Source organism: Clytia hemisphaerica, unplaced genomic scaffold (assembly GCF_902728285.1).
Source record: "Clytia hemisphaerica strain Z4C2 unplaced genomic scaffold, Clytia hemisphaerica genome assembly, whole genome shotgun sequence".
NCBI lineage: Eukaryota > Metazoa > Cnidaria > Hydrozoa > Leptothecata > Clytiidae > Clytia > Clytia hemisphaerica.
In genome coordinates, this window is record NW_027104101.1 from 4371401 (window position 1) to 4385328 (window position 13928).

At 37.0% G+C, this 13928-nt stretch overlaps 1 protein-coding gene across 1 annotated transcript; it reads right to left on the reverse strand.

Moving 5' to 3' along the window:
* Positions 1-1081: 1081 nt before the first annotated feature.
* Positions 1082-2900, reverse strand: LOC136813163 (zinc finger protein 345-like). Its single transcript, XM_067069696.1, has one exon. It carries the CDS (start codon positions 2882-2884, stop codon positions 1202-1204), a length of 1683 nt encoding a protein of 560 aa, XP_066925797.1. The 5' UTR covers positions 2885-2900; the 3' UTR covers positions 1082-1201.
* Positions 2901-13928: the final 11028 nt, after the last annotated feature.

Sequence of the window (13928 nt, forward strand, 5' to 3'; positions counted from 1 at the left end):
TCAAAAAGAGGAAAAAAAAACCCAGAAATTAACCTAAGGACCAAGTGTGCAGAATTTCAGTCAAATCCTACCATTACCTTAATGGTATTAAATTTTGCGTGTTACAAAATTTTGCTGGTATTTAATTCGGCGATTTCTTAGGTCAAATTTGGGGAAGTTTAATACCGTTTAAATTTTCAAAAATACAAAATCTCGAAATTAAATAAACACAAAAAATTTTCAAAATAAGCTTAAAATCACGAAATTTTCAAAAATGAAAGACAATGAAATTTTCAAGTTGTGATATTTCTTTACTGTAGAAATAAATTTTGTGTTTCATGTCATTTTCTTTAAAAAATTTAAAACATGCAAAAAAATTTCCCGAAACTGGCAATCATGAAATTTAATACATGCAAAACACGTTTCCTCAAAAAATTTGTAACACACAAAATTCAATAACACATGAAATTTAAAACCATTTTAACCCTATTCGGACTAGGGGGGGGGGGCTCTTTCTGTTCGGAGGTCAAACTATTGCTAATAGCTCCTGAAATAATAGAACTTTTGCCGTGAAATTTTCTGTAAATTCCTAACTTTTATTTAGCTTCAAAATAAAAAAAAATTTGACACCTAAATATTTTCACACCTTGAGCATGATGACATTTCTGACAGTAAGGTGTCACAAAAATTGACACTTTTCCAATACAAAGTTATTTTCATTGTCAAATATATCGTTTAAACTGTAATTTATTGAATATTGAGGATAAAATAAGCATTTTAAACTCAGGCAACTTTCTTCTAAAGCCTTTGTCAGAATACAATAGCTATTTATAAGAACAAAGGAAATTTTCGGTTTTTGCTCACTTTGGGCATGATGAGTGACGTCATCAAAATTTTGTCAAAAGTTACCTTACGTCACAAGAATTTTGTGTGCCAAATTTCATCCAAAAAGACCCACTAGATCAAAAGTTAAGGGGTGGTACAGGAAAAGCCCCCCCCCCCCCAGTTCTGAACCGCCCCTAAAAACCTAGGTTGAATAGGGTTAAGGTATTTGGGACCGACACACACAGATTCTAACTGAAAAAGATTGTTTTATATCGATTTGAAAAAATATTATTGAAACAAAAAATACAAATTTTCGAATTGAAGCACTTATGAATTTTCAGTAAGTTCAAAAGAAAACATTGTCTTGCATAAAAAATCTGAAAAATAGTTTCATGATTCAATAGTGTTTTTTATGAAGACTTTCTTGATGATGTTCAAATTGAACTTTTGTGACAAAAGATTTACCGCATTCCTTACATTGATAAGGTTTTTTTAGTTCATGAATATTAAGTAGATGACTTGATAAGTCACCTTTCCTTGCAAATGATTTACCACATTCCTTGCATTCAAATGGTTTGATTCCAGTGTGTATAACAAGGTGCATATTTAAATTACACTTGTTGGCAAATGACTTTCCACACTCCTCACAGTTAAAAGGTTTAATTTGTTTATGAACAGCAGATTCATGTTTTGCCAGCATAAATTGATGTGAGTAACTCTTACCACATTCCTGACATTTGAAAGGTTTTTCCATTAAATGTACGCTTTTATGGAGAGTAAGTTTTCTATTTGATATAAAGCATTTGTTACAATCTGGACATTTAAATGATTTTGTGTTGTGAATCTGTCGATGTGTTGTTAAATTATTTTTTGCTGCAAAGGATTTACCACAAACCTTGCAATCGTGAGGTTTATTTCCTGTGTGAATATTCTGGTGATCAGATAGTCGGCTTTTTATAGAAAAAGACTTCCCACATACTTCACATAGATGAGGTTTTACTCCTTCAATATGTATTTTCCTATGCTTGTTATAACCATCCCTGGACGTAAAGGATTTATCACACTCCTCGCATTGAAACGTTGTGTTGTCATGAACTTCCAAGTGTATTTTGAGGCCACTATTCCTTGCAAACACTTTGCCACATTCTTCGCATTCAAATGGTTTAGTTCCTTTGTGAATTACAAGGTGACTTTTCAAAGAACCTCTACGCGAGAAGCTCTTACCGCACTCTTCACATTTAAATGGTTTTAAGTCTTTATGAACTGTCTGATGGCTAGAAAGATTTTTTTTTCCTCCAAAATGTTTCCCACAGATTTTACATTCATAAGGTTTCAAACCTTTATGAGAGTTTTGATGTGTTTCACAGTTTTGTTTGTCTACAAAAAACTTACCACATTCCTTGCAAGCATATTTCTTTTCATTTATTGTTGTTTTATTAACCTTCTTTCCACCAGCATCAATTTTCTTAGGATTAACATCTTCAAAACACTTGATGCATATCAATGAATTGTCAGAATTACTTTTATCTAAGAACTCTATCAAACATAACTTTTTACAGATTTTGCACACAAATTTTAGATTATCGTCGCGTTCATTTAATACACTGTTCTCTGAAAGATCTACGTCTAATTCGATTTCGAGTGTAATTGAAGTCATATCATCATCCTTTTTACCTTGCATTGCCTCCAAATTCTGAGGAAATTTCACTCTGCTCATTTCTGAAAGATCACCACAATTCAATAGCTCACAAGTTTCTTCCTCACTCTCATTTCGTATTTCCTGGGAAATACCATTTTCCTTCTGGTTGACTAAACTGTCCAGATTGATGATATCAGTTGTGTATTTTGTGCAAGTGAAAGGTGATCTTGTTGGCTTAAAGGTAAAATTATTATTCTCCTGATCCAAAAATTCCACTGGGGAATTTGAGTTAACCACTGATATATTGCAACTACCAATATTCATTTCTTCTATTTTGATGTCAAATGTAATGTTGATTGGAAAGTTTTTAAACTCATCCATGGATGTATCACCATATTTTGTGATTCCACTTGTTAAAATGTTTTCTATTTTCAAATTCATTTTTTACTCTTCTCTCTAAAAAAAGGTTTAAAGAATTAATATTTGATGAAATAATAACAATAGTATTAGTATTCCACAGACAACTCTATAAAATTTGACTTCTATAAACACATTGTTTATTGAGGGTTTCGGTGAACATTACAAAGCTGCAATCTGATTGGCTGTTAGAAAACCAATAAAATTCTAACCCAAATACCAATTAGGAATAATTCAGGATAGGAGTAATAGCTCTCAAGGCTTTACACCCCTTTCCTTTCAGTTTTACGAGTGTCCCCACACACACACCCACATACCCTATACACAGACACCCTATACACAGACACCCCCACACACAGTGTGTTCAGATCTCGTGTTCGCCGTGCTAAGCGTGCTCGTTGAATTAATTAAAATTTTACAGCCCTTTCCTTTAAGTTTTACGAGTGCCCTTACACACACACCCATATACACCCTATACATAGACACCCTATACACAGACACCCCCACACACAGTGTGTTCAGATCTCGTGCTCGCCGTGCTAAGCGTGCTCGTTGAATTAATTAAAATTTTACACACCTTTCCTTTAAGTTTTACGAGTGCCCCCACACACACACCCATATACACCCTATACATAGACACCCTATACACAGACACCCCCACACACAGTGTGTTCAGATCTCGTGCTCGCCGTGCTAAGCGTGCTTGTTGAATTAATTAAAATTTTACACACCTTTCCTTTAAGTTTTACGAGTGCCCCACACACACACCATATACACCCTATACATAGACACCCTATACACAGACACCCCACACACAGTGTGTCCAGATCTCGTGCTCGCCGTGCTAAGCGTGCTCGTTGAATTAATTAAAATTTTACACACCTTTCCTTTAAGTTTTACGAGTGCCCCCACACACACACCCATATACACCCTATACATAGAACCCTATACACAGACACCCCCACACACAGTGTGTTCAGATCTCGTGCTCGCCGTGCTAAGCGTGCTCGTTGAATTAATTAAAATTTTACACCCCTTTCCTTTAAGTTTTACGAGTGCCCCCACACACACACACACACCCATATACATCCTATACATAGACACCCTATACACAGACACCCCCACACACAGTGTGTTCAGATCTCGTGTTCGCCGTGCTAAGCGTGCTCGTTGAATTAATTAAAATTTTACACCCCTTTCCTTTAAGTTTTACGAGTGCCCCCACACACACACACCCATATACATCCTATACATAGACACCCTATACACAGACACCCCCACACACAGTGTGTTCAGATCTCGTGCTCGCCGTGCTAAGCGTGCTTGTTGAATTAATTAAAATTTTACACCCCTTTCCTTTAAGTTTTACGAGTGCCCCCACACACACACACCCATATACATCCTATACATAGACACCCTATACACAGACACCCCCACACACAGTGTGTTCAGATCTCGTGTTCGCCGTGCTAAGCGTGCTCGTTGAATTAATTAAAATTTTACACCCCTTTCCTTTCAGTTTTACGAGTGCCCCCCACACACACCCACATACCCTATACACAGACATCCTATACACAGACACCCCCACACACAGTGTGTTCAGATCTCGTGTTCGCCGTGCTAAGCACGCTCGTTGAATTAATTAAAATTTTACACCCCTTTCCTTTAAGTTTTACGAGTGCCCCCACACACACACACCCATATACATCCTATACATAGACACCCTATACACAGACACCCCCACACAGAGTGTGTTCAGATCTCGTGCTCGCCGTGCTAAGCGTGCTCGTTGAATTAATTAAAATTTTACACCCCTTTCCTTTAAGTTTTACGAGTGCCCCCACACACACACACCCATATACATCCTATACATAGACACCCTATACACAGACACCCCCACACACAGTGTGTTCAGATCTCGTGCTCGCCGTGCTAAGCGTGCTCGTTGAAATAGTTAAAATTTTACACCCCTTTCCTTTAAGTTTTACGAGTGCCCCCACACACACACACACCCGCATACCCCATACACAGATACCCCCACACACAGTGTGTTCAGATCTCGTGCTTGCCGTACTAAGCGTGCTCGATTTTGAAAAGTCTACAACATTTTGTCCGTGATTGTATGTATCTTATGATTGTAAAGGGCTACGTGCATCAAGTTTTGACCAGTGATAGATAATGGATATTTAAATTTGAGTTTTATCGTTTTGATCCAGTTAATTTTAATATATATTACTAGACGTCGTCGCAAACGCTGGTTAACGGTTTTGCTTGCACATCAAAAGCCTTTAAAATACTATAATGTGGGTTTAATTCCTGACATTGCTTCGGCTTAAAATGCCGAATACAATAATAAAAATTATACTTCTAAACTTTCTACATTAGTCAAAAATTTGTGTCCGTAAGCCTCGATGATATGTCTTTTTAAGATAACGGAAGTCTGTGTTCAATGAAATGCCATAGTGACCCTGTCAAAATTATCGAGGGTACCCGTCGTTGCAGACGTCCAAAGGTGTCTGAGGTGGTGAGAGGGTTGCTTCTAGGAAAGAAAAAGCCTTAGTTGTGAAGGAGAGGCTCGCGCTTTGCGATTGAGCACTGAAGGTTTACCCGTTTGTTGGCTTCACATGCAGACAGATTAAGACCGGCGCACATGCAATGCTACCAACATTGAAACCTTTTTAAATAATGTTAGACGAAGTTTAATCATCAAACAACAATGTTGGATTTTGTTGCGTGTGTTGATATAAAATAGTTCGAAATCATGCAAATCCGTCGTGACAGTCTTGAAACCGAATATCGCGAGACTTTTTGTATCGAAGGAGGATAGGTTTTCCAGCCGCGGCGTTCAAATTTTAGAAACCTTAATATGTTAATGGGCTAGCGTTATGGAAATTTTTCATAAACTCAATCAGACTCAATTAGTATAGAAGATTCTACGGACCATATAGACATTTTCAATTTCAGTTGAGCTAGAATCTGACGATGTTTTCTGTCCGAAAACTTTAGGGCAGACTCCCAGGCTGGACACTTAAAAAATAGCGGTTAGTGTAAAGCACAGGTCACAGGTCACGGGTCACAGGTCACAAGTCATTGTTGACAGGTCAGCTTCAATTACTGTAAAACACAAAGAAAATGTTTGAAAAACAGTTGTTGATGTCAAAAATATAATTCCAAGGGTATTTTATTGATATAGAACTATTTTAAAGCTAAAAATCTACCCAAGTGCCTACCACGTGATTTCGCGTTTTATGCCGTGTATAACACGGACCTGTAATACTTGTATTATATTACATCTATATCACACATGTAAACAAAATATCTTTTCAATGTTATGCGCATGTTACGTATGTTATATACAAAGAGTAAAGAAATATTCGAATATCGATCTCACCTTTGCTTTAAACAGCCCCCTATCAGGAAAATAGCTATTTCACAATCACCATGTCATATCTCATTTTATCTCCTGCATCACCTTGGGTATCATAACAAGAATTGATGAAAATAGTGTCAATGACATAAATGTTTCAACATTTTTATCCCCTGGTTTGTATTTTTGATAAAATGACGTCACTATTTTCATCTCTCTAAAACAGCTCTCTTGGAGTATTTCTTGTTTTCGAAACCTGTCAATCTATATCCACTTGCAGCGTCAGCATCCTATGATTCATGAAGAATATTTTATTGTTAATTGGTGTACAAAACCTCATACCTTGAGATAACATCATTATTTACATAATTTAAGTGTCATTTGTTGTCAATATTTGGGGTTTATGATTAGTCATTAAGTCGTCTAAATAACATGTTTTGATATTACATTTACATTACATATAATATTTTCTGGAGCTTATGTTATGAGTTGTATGTTACGAGTGCGTTACAGTTTTCCGGTCTGTAATTTGTATGACCTGTGACCTGTGACCCGTGACCTGTGACCTGTGACTTGCGTTTTACACTAACCGAAAAAATAGTTGTCAGATTTGGCTGAAATTTGGCACACTTTTTCATTGAGTCAATATCATGGGGTGCTTTTTTTCAATACACGATGGAGTTCGATTATTCGATTGGTTCGACAAGTTCGATTGATCGGGTCTGGCTAAATGTCATGTCTCTTTAATTGTAAGATTCCTATCATTTTATTGGTGCATTTACTAACTACACATAAAAGAAATAAAAACCTTCGTAAATACTCTAACAAACACAAAAAACATGACAGAAATACAAACAACCAGCTGACAGCATGCTGAAAACTGCCATTTCTTTAAAACGAGCGATGTTTAAAAATGCTTGGTTACGTCTACCTGGACTTGCGGACTGACAAAACGTTAGATTTTATCTTACCTTAGCGAGTGAGTCCATCTTTAGACTATTCGAGAATGTTCTAGAAGTTTCCAAAGCACTTTCGTTTTCTAATTTTTGTTCATCACCGCCACCGCCACCACGAAAGCCTATTGTAATACTTTCGCAATGCGAAATTAATTAGTCGCGCGGCTGAGGTCGAAAAAAGTGGCTAGAAATTAATTTTCGTGATACACCTCTTAGATTCCACTTTTTTCGATGGAAACTCTCGAATTAGTATATGTAGATTCCAAAATCAAAAAGTTTCCACGATATTATCGTGCAAGTAACGAGTAATTGGCGATTTTTTGCGTTTCCAGGCAAAATTGCGAGGCCTGGAAATTCATGATTTTTGGGGGGTCGTCAAATTAAAAAAAGACCTATATCACATGATAGAGCTCTTCAAACTGAGCAAAAAAGTGTATTACACCAAAGTCCCAACTTCTCTAGATCAAAAGTTATGGGCCTATTTGTGGTCAAAAAGGTGTTTAATTTTGCATAAATTAATGCAGATTGTGGGGAAATTCACTGTTTTCCATCAGTTTTTTTACCACAAATAGGCCCATAACTTTTGATCTAGAGAAGTTGGGACTTTGGTGTAATACACTTTTTTGCTCAGTTTGAAGAGCTCTATCATGTGATATAGGTCTTTTTTTAATTTGAAGACCCCCCAAGAATCATGAATTTCCAGGCCTTGCAATTTTGCCTGGAAACGCAAAAAATCGCCAATTACTCGTTACTTGCACGATAATATCGTGGAAACTTTTTGATTTTGTAATCTACACATACTAATTCGCGAGTTTCCGTTGTTTTTTTTGGAATTTAAAAGATGTATCACGAAATGAAACGTTTTTCGACCTCAGCCGCGCGACTAAATCTTGTTTTGATCCAGTCACCTGATTTACTTCTATTTTACAGGGCAGTATCTATTAGAGGATTTCGTTTTATGCTTGATAACAAAATTAATTTTTTTCTCTCTCTATTTCATTTAGACTAGTCGACAAGTTAACAAACAATTCCAATACTGAATAGCAGACATACCTATGATGAAGGGAGTGAAAATCAAGCGTTTTTAAGTCATTTAGATTTATGAAGTACTCGAAAGACTAAAGGTCGTATAAGTGATTCAAAGGGAGCCAGATTTAACTGTATGAAACGTAAACAAACCAAAGACACGAACCTAGCTCATCGAAAAACTTTGACTTCTTTGGTGAACCACCTGATTGTAAACGGTTGTGATCTTTTGCTTTTTTGTACGGCTTGCGTATTGTGTCAAAACGTGTCGAACACTGTTCTGCGTCTGGCAAATCATCCTCTTTCTCGCCACGTTTAACCATTTCTGCCACAACATCATTTCTAATTATATTCCAAACTTTTGTTTGCGTGTATCGAGGCGAATCAATCATTGGTACGTACTTTTTGTAGACCTGGATCAGATAAAGTGTCCAGTTTTTTGACCAACGATATGCCTTTTTTTTGTTACTTGCCGACGACGATGGTGGAGCGTTATCAGTAGAAAGGTTTTTGGAGCAAGTTGGTGTTTCACTGCCCGGGACCACTTGTTGTTCGATATCCAATGCATTGTTTTTGGTTTGTTTTTTAGAAGATTTTGTGGTTTTTTTTGACGATTTTGTTTTTGTTTTTTTCGATTGCAAAGAAGCAGCTTCCACAGCTCCTGGTCGACATTTGATATGGCACTTCAGAGATTTCTTTTTATTAATGTCTGCATATTCAGACAGCTTGATGTTTCGAATGTCATCTTGTGACTCTTCCAGTAAGCTTTCACAACTGCTGCTCAATGACTCAGAATCCGACGACATGATGATAAATTTTCCATCTTGAATCTTGACTGCTGAAACTTGTCAATCAGAACCTGTGTATTTTTATTTTTTTGATCCGATGACGCCCCCTTTTTGTTTACATAATCACCCTCCCTACGGAATAATTTATGCCGATTATGCGTTGCTAAGTCACGTGACTATCCGAATAATATTCCCGGAAACACTTCTAAATGTCTCGAAAGGTTCACAAAATGGTGGTGTTTCTGGGAAATGGCATTTTTGCCTGAGTTTAGTGGAGAAAATTGAGAGTTGATTTATGGAAATACCAGGAACACAGGAAATGCTGGAAACACACCACCTCGAGAGGTAAGGTGTTTCTGGTAAAAAGTTTTTGCCAAAAACACCCAGAAAACCATGAAAGGTTCAGGAAAGGTGTTTCAGGTAAAAGTGTTTTCAGTGTTTTCAGGACTTTTTTGACATGAAAGGTTCAGGCTCCTAGCAGAAAGAAAACTTAATTTGGCAAGTAAAATCCATAGAGGAAGATGTATGGTACATAAGGTCATAAATTGGCTTTGGTAACAAAATGTTGAATGGAAAGGTTCCCCCCAATCTCAACAAAATCCAAGCGGAAATATTTCAATCTCCCAACTTCTCTTTTTAACAAGGTACTTTACTGCGGACAGTTGTAAGTTTGTTCAGATCAGGTTAAGTTTTAAGTTGATAACTCACAATGGTTGGGCAAAATTTTTCATCTTTGTACAGTGGCAGTGAATCAGTCATAATTCCTTACATTTAGTGATTTATGTGTATGTTCTCTTTAGTGATTTTTGTTCTTTTGGTTGACTTCAACACTTTATGACCACCAACAATCTGTTATCTGCTATTTGTAACGAAAGTCATGGTATATATAACTTATGATCTTGCAGTTGCTACATTGGTGTAAGGTCAGAAGGTTGCCAATTAACAGTTGACATTGAATGAACTTTGTTGAGGTTGGTACGTACTGTTATCACAGTGACACAGATTTCGAGAATTGAAACCAAAATATGATACCTTCTTTCTATGGAAACACACCAACCAAATTTTCCAGACTTTAGATAATAAGCAGGCTATAGCCTAGCTAGCTTCAAATAGCTACAAGTTTAAAACACATCACAGTCATTTTTCTCTGTTTGTTCAGGTTTGTTTGTAGCTAGTTTTTTTTTTCGCATTCTAAGTTTTGGATGATTTTGTTGTGATACTTTTTTTTTTTTGGACCTGCCCCGGTGGAGGTCCTATAAATTAACCTTTGTCCGCTCGTCTTTCGTTCGTTCGTTCGTTCGTTCGTTATTAGCTTTCCTCATGATTGGCTCGTTAGTTTTTTCTGATTTTTTGCACAAAGATGCAGAACTATAAACCCTCGAATGTGACGGAGCCCGATTTTCAAAACAAAATTTTTTTGGGCAAATTTGGGCCAAAAAACGGCTAAAAAACGGGTTTTTTGGACTTTGTGAAAAATTAGGTCGTTAATTTTTTCTGATTTTTTGCATGAAAGTAGGGTACCATCGTAGGTAAAAGATGGCTTAAGCGAATTTTTGCAAAAAAATTTTATTGGCTCAAAAAACGCATGTTTATCTATAAGAATCACTATTGATAAGCATACATCAATGTTCTTAGTCAAATTACTCAATTTTTTATGAGATTTTTGCTAAGGAGGGCTTACTTTTAAAGAATATGTGTGTTTCAACTTGAAATTTTGGTTGCTTGGCGTGTTTTTATAAAATAACTGGCCAAATTCGATATTTTTTTATAAGCACATTATCAATTACTTAGGTATTAGCTTTTCTCGAGATTGGCTCTTTAATTCTTTACGATTTTTTGCACAAAGATGCATAAATATAAACCCTCGAATGTGACGGAGCCCGATTTTCAAAAAAAAATAGGGGGCAAATTTGGGCCAAAAAACGGCTAAAAAATGGTTTTTTTGGACTTTGAAAAATTGGATCATTAATTTTTTCTGATTTTTTTGCAGGAAAGTAAGGTACCATCATAGGTAAAATACGGTTCAAGCAGATTTTTGCAAAAAAATAGTAGTTGCGGCTCAAAAAACGCATGTTTATCTATAAGAATCACTATTAATAAGCATACATCAATGTTCTTAGTCAAATTACTAAATTTTTTTATGAGAGAGATGTTTTTTTTGCTCGTGAGGGCTTACTTTTAAAGAATACATGTGTTTAGACATGAAATTTTGGTTGCTTGGCTTGTTTTTATAGAAAAGCTGGCCAAATTCGATATTTTTTTATAAGCACACTATCAATTACTTAGGTATTAGCTTTTCTCGAGATTGGCTCTTTTATTCTTTATGATTTTTTGCACAAAGATGCATAACTATAAACCCTCGAATGTGACGGAGCTCGATTCTTGGAAAAAAATTTTGGGGTAAATTTCAGCTAAAAAGAGAGATGTTTTTTTGCTCTCGAAGTCTTGAATATGAAAGAATATTTCAAGAGAATGAAATTTTGGTTTCTAAACGTGTTTTTTTATAAGAAACAAACGACTAATTTTAATAGATCGTCACTATTTGTGTTCTGAATGATTGTTTAATGGTCACGCTTATGTAGATATCAATTATATATGTGTTAAATGCATAACCAGGTAGGTCCTAGTCTGGAGATCCATACTCTCTATTCAAACTTACACCACATAAGTAAAAGTCCCATCAGAAGCTACTCATTGAGAGTATGGTATTTTTGACCCAGTTTGAATTTGTTTACATTTGCTTTGAATTTCGTGCCAAAAAAGCCGTTGATAAGGCTGGCCAATCAGGTTCGCGCACTTCCAATCAAAACAATAATATCACGTGATTTCAACAATTGTTTAACAGCCAATAGAATTCTGCGACCAGATTTGGCATCTACAAAAATACCCGGCTACTCTGTTATTTCTATATTGTTATTCGTTTTAACTAAATGCTATACTCCGAAATCACACAAACAGAGTAGACGGGTCTCCCAGCTAGGTAGGTCCATAAAAGTATCACTTGTTTTTTTTTAAACTCAAAAATATATTTGCCAGTACCTCGTTTTAAACTGGCTTCCATGAAATACTAAAAAAATAATTACAGGAGTGTAGTAAAAACTAAATTCAATTTGTCACATAACAATTGGTCTCTGTAATTTGAATGTTACCACTGTCAATTTTTCTCTTGACAACACGACTCCCCCTGATGCATAGCACAGTTGATCGAATTAGGGCAAATGCAAGTTTCGTTCTGATCCAGTTGAGCGTTTGAGAATACAGATCGTCTCTTTTCTCAGCGAGTAGGGCAGCCAAAGCGTTAATAAAGTTTGCAGCTTCTCTCCCTGTGCCACCATTCGTGGTGAAGATCAGTGGTGTGAAGGATCCTCGGTCAACTTCAATAATGCGGTGATTGTAGTGCGCCTTCTTTTCCCTTTCATTTACTTCAAAAGCGCTTTGGAGGCTCTTCCTAGAGTACCGCTGAGCGTAGGCATTGAATACCCTAACGTCGAAAAATGCTCTTTGGCCTCTAGTCCAGAACCCCATAGCGCTTATATCCGCTCTTGCTCCTGGTTCACATATTGTTCCCGATGGTTACTCCTCTCCTGTGAGTGGCTCCAATTGTGGTTCGATCATAACGTCTTTTCTCACTTCGCCGATCAAATGGGCAAGAGTGTCTCGAATTTCGTTATGTCTCTGATAGACAAACCCACCCTTCGCACATGATAGCAAATGTTCTACGGTGTATGCTTTTCCACATGCACAGTGGGTGGGCAAGTGCTTCAGTTGCCAGCGGTACCGAATTGTGATGGCATCATAAAATTCTCTTTTCGTCAACGCAAAGTTCTCGTTTTGAAGAGGTAGTGCAGTCAGCCAATTCGAGGCTCCTTTCACTTGGGCAAGATCATTGGCTCTTAGTTCTTCAGGATTCATCTGAGAACGTATTTCTTCTAGTTTGAGTTTTTGACGGGCATCCTTTTCGCGCATAACTTTGTACTTGATCCCATTTCCGTTTCCATCTATATACATTAAATTCCTTGCGTTGATTAACAATATCTGTTTTCAATGAGTCACTTATTCTCAGAGAGTTACTATGCTCCACATCCGAAATATCTGACAGTATGGGGATTCCAAGACCTCCTAGCTTCACCGGAAGACTGAGTAGTTTCCTTTCCATTGGGCTGCATACGTGACCTTCAGTCAGGGCAGGGATTAAGTATTGATCGATGGCTTGGTCCAGCGGTCGAAGAACAGGGGATATATCTTTCAAAACACGATATGATATGTGAATTTTTGGATAATACCTCCAACAAAGGCACTGTAGGCACAGTGGGGCTGTGACTTGGCAATTTCAGCTAGAGTTTTTATCTCCTCTATCCAGTCCTGTACTTTTGACTCAAGATATTCGGTTTTGAACTCATCTGTTCCAATTGAACCTCCAAGATATTTTCGACCATCTGAAGTAATTTTGATGTTAGTTCCTTCAAATAAGTCTTTAGCTTCTTGTAATTTCTCTTCTTTTACTATCAACCATGATTTGCTAGCTTTGGGATAGTAGCCCAGGCATGGCCCAGCTCTATTGATTTCGGTCCACCATTTAAGTAGGTTTTCAAGCTTTCCTCCACCTGCAAGATCGTCCGCAAAAGCAGCTTCCTTAACTTCACATGAAATTGGGTCCTCCTTAAGTAAGTCTAATAATGGCAAAAGGCCAATGGCATAGGTTGGCATAGCCATTGGATCACCTTGCGTGGTTCCTTCACATGATACTAATTCAGAGCCTCCTGTAACGAAAAGTCGAGAGTTTCTACAGTAACAATTGGTGATGTAAGTCGATAGGGCTGGACACAAGAGCTTGATGTTATGAAGGAATGCATCCCGTTTGAGGGTATTAAAGGCGTTAGATGCGTCCACGAGCAAAATTGCGTCTGTACCTTCCTCCGCAAAAATTTCAT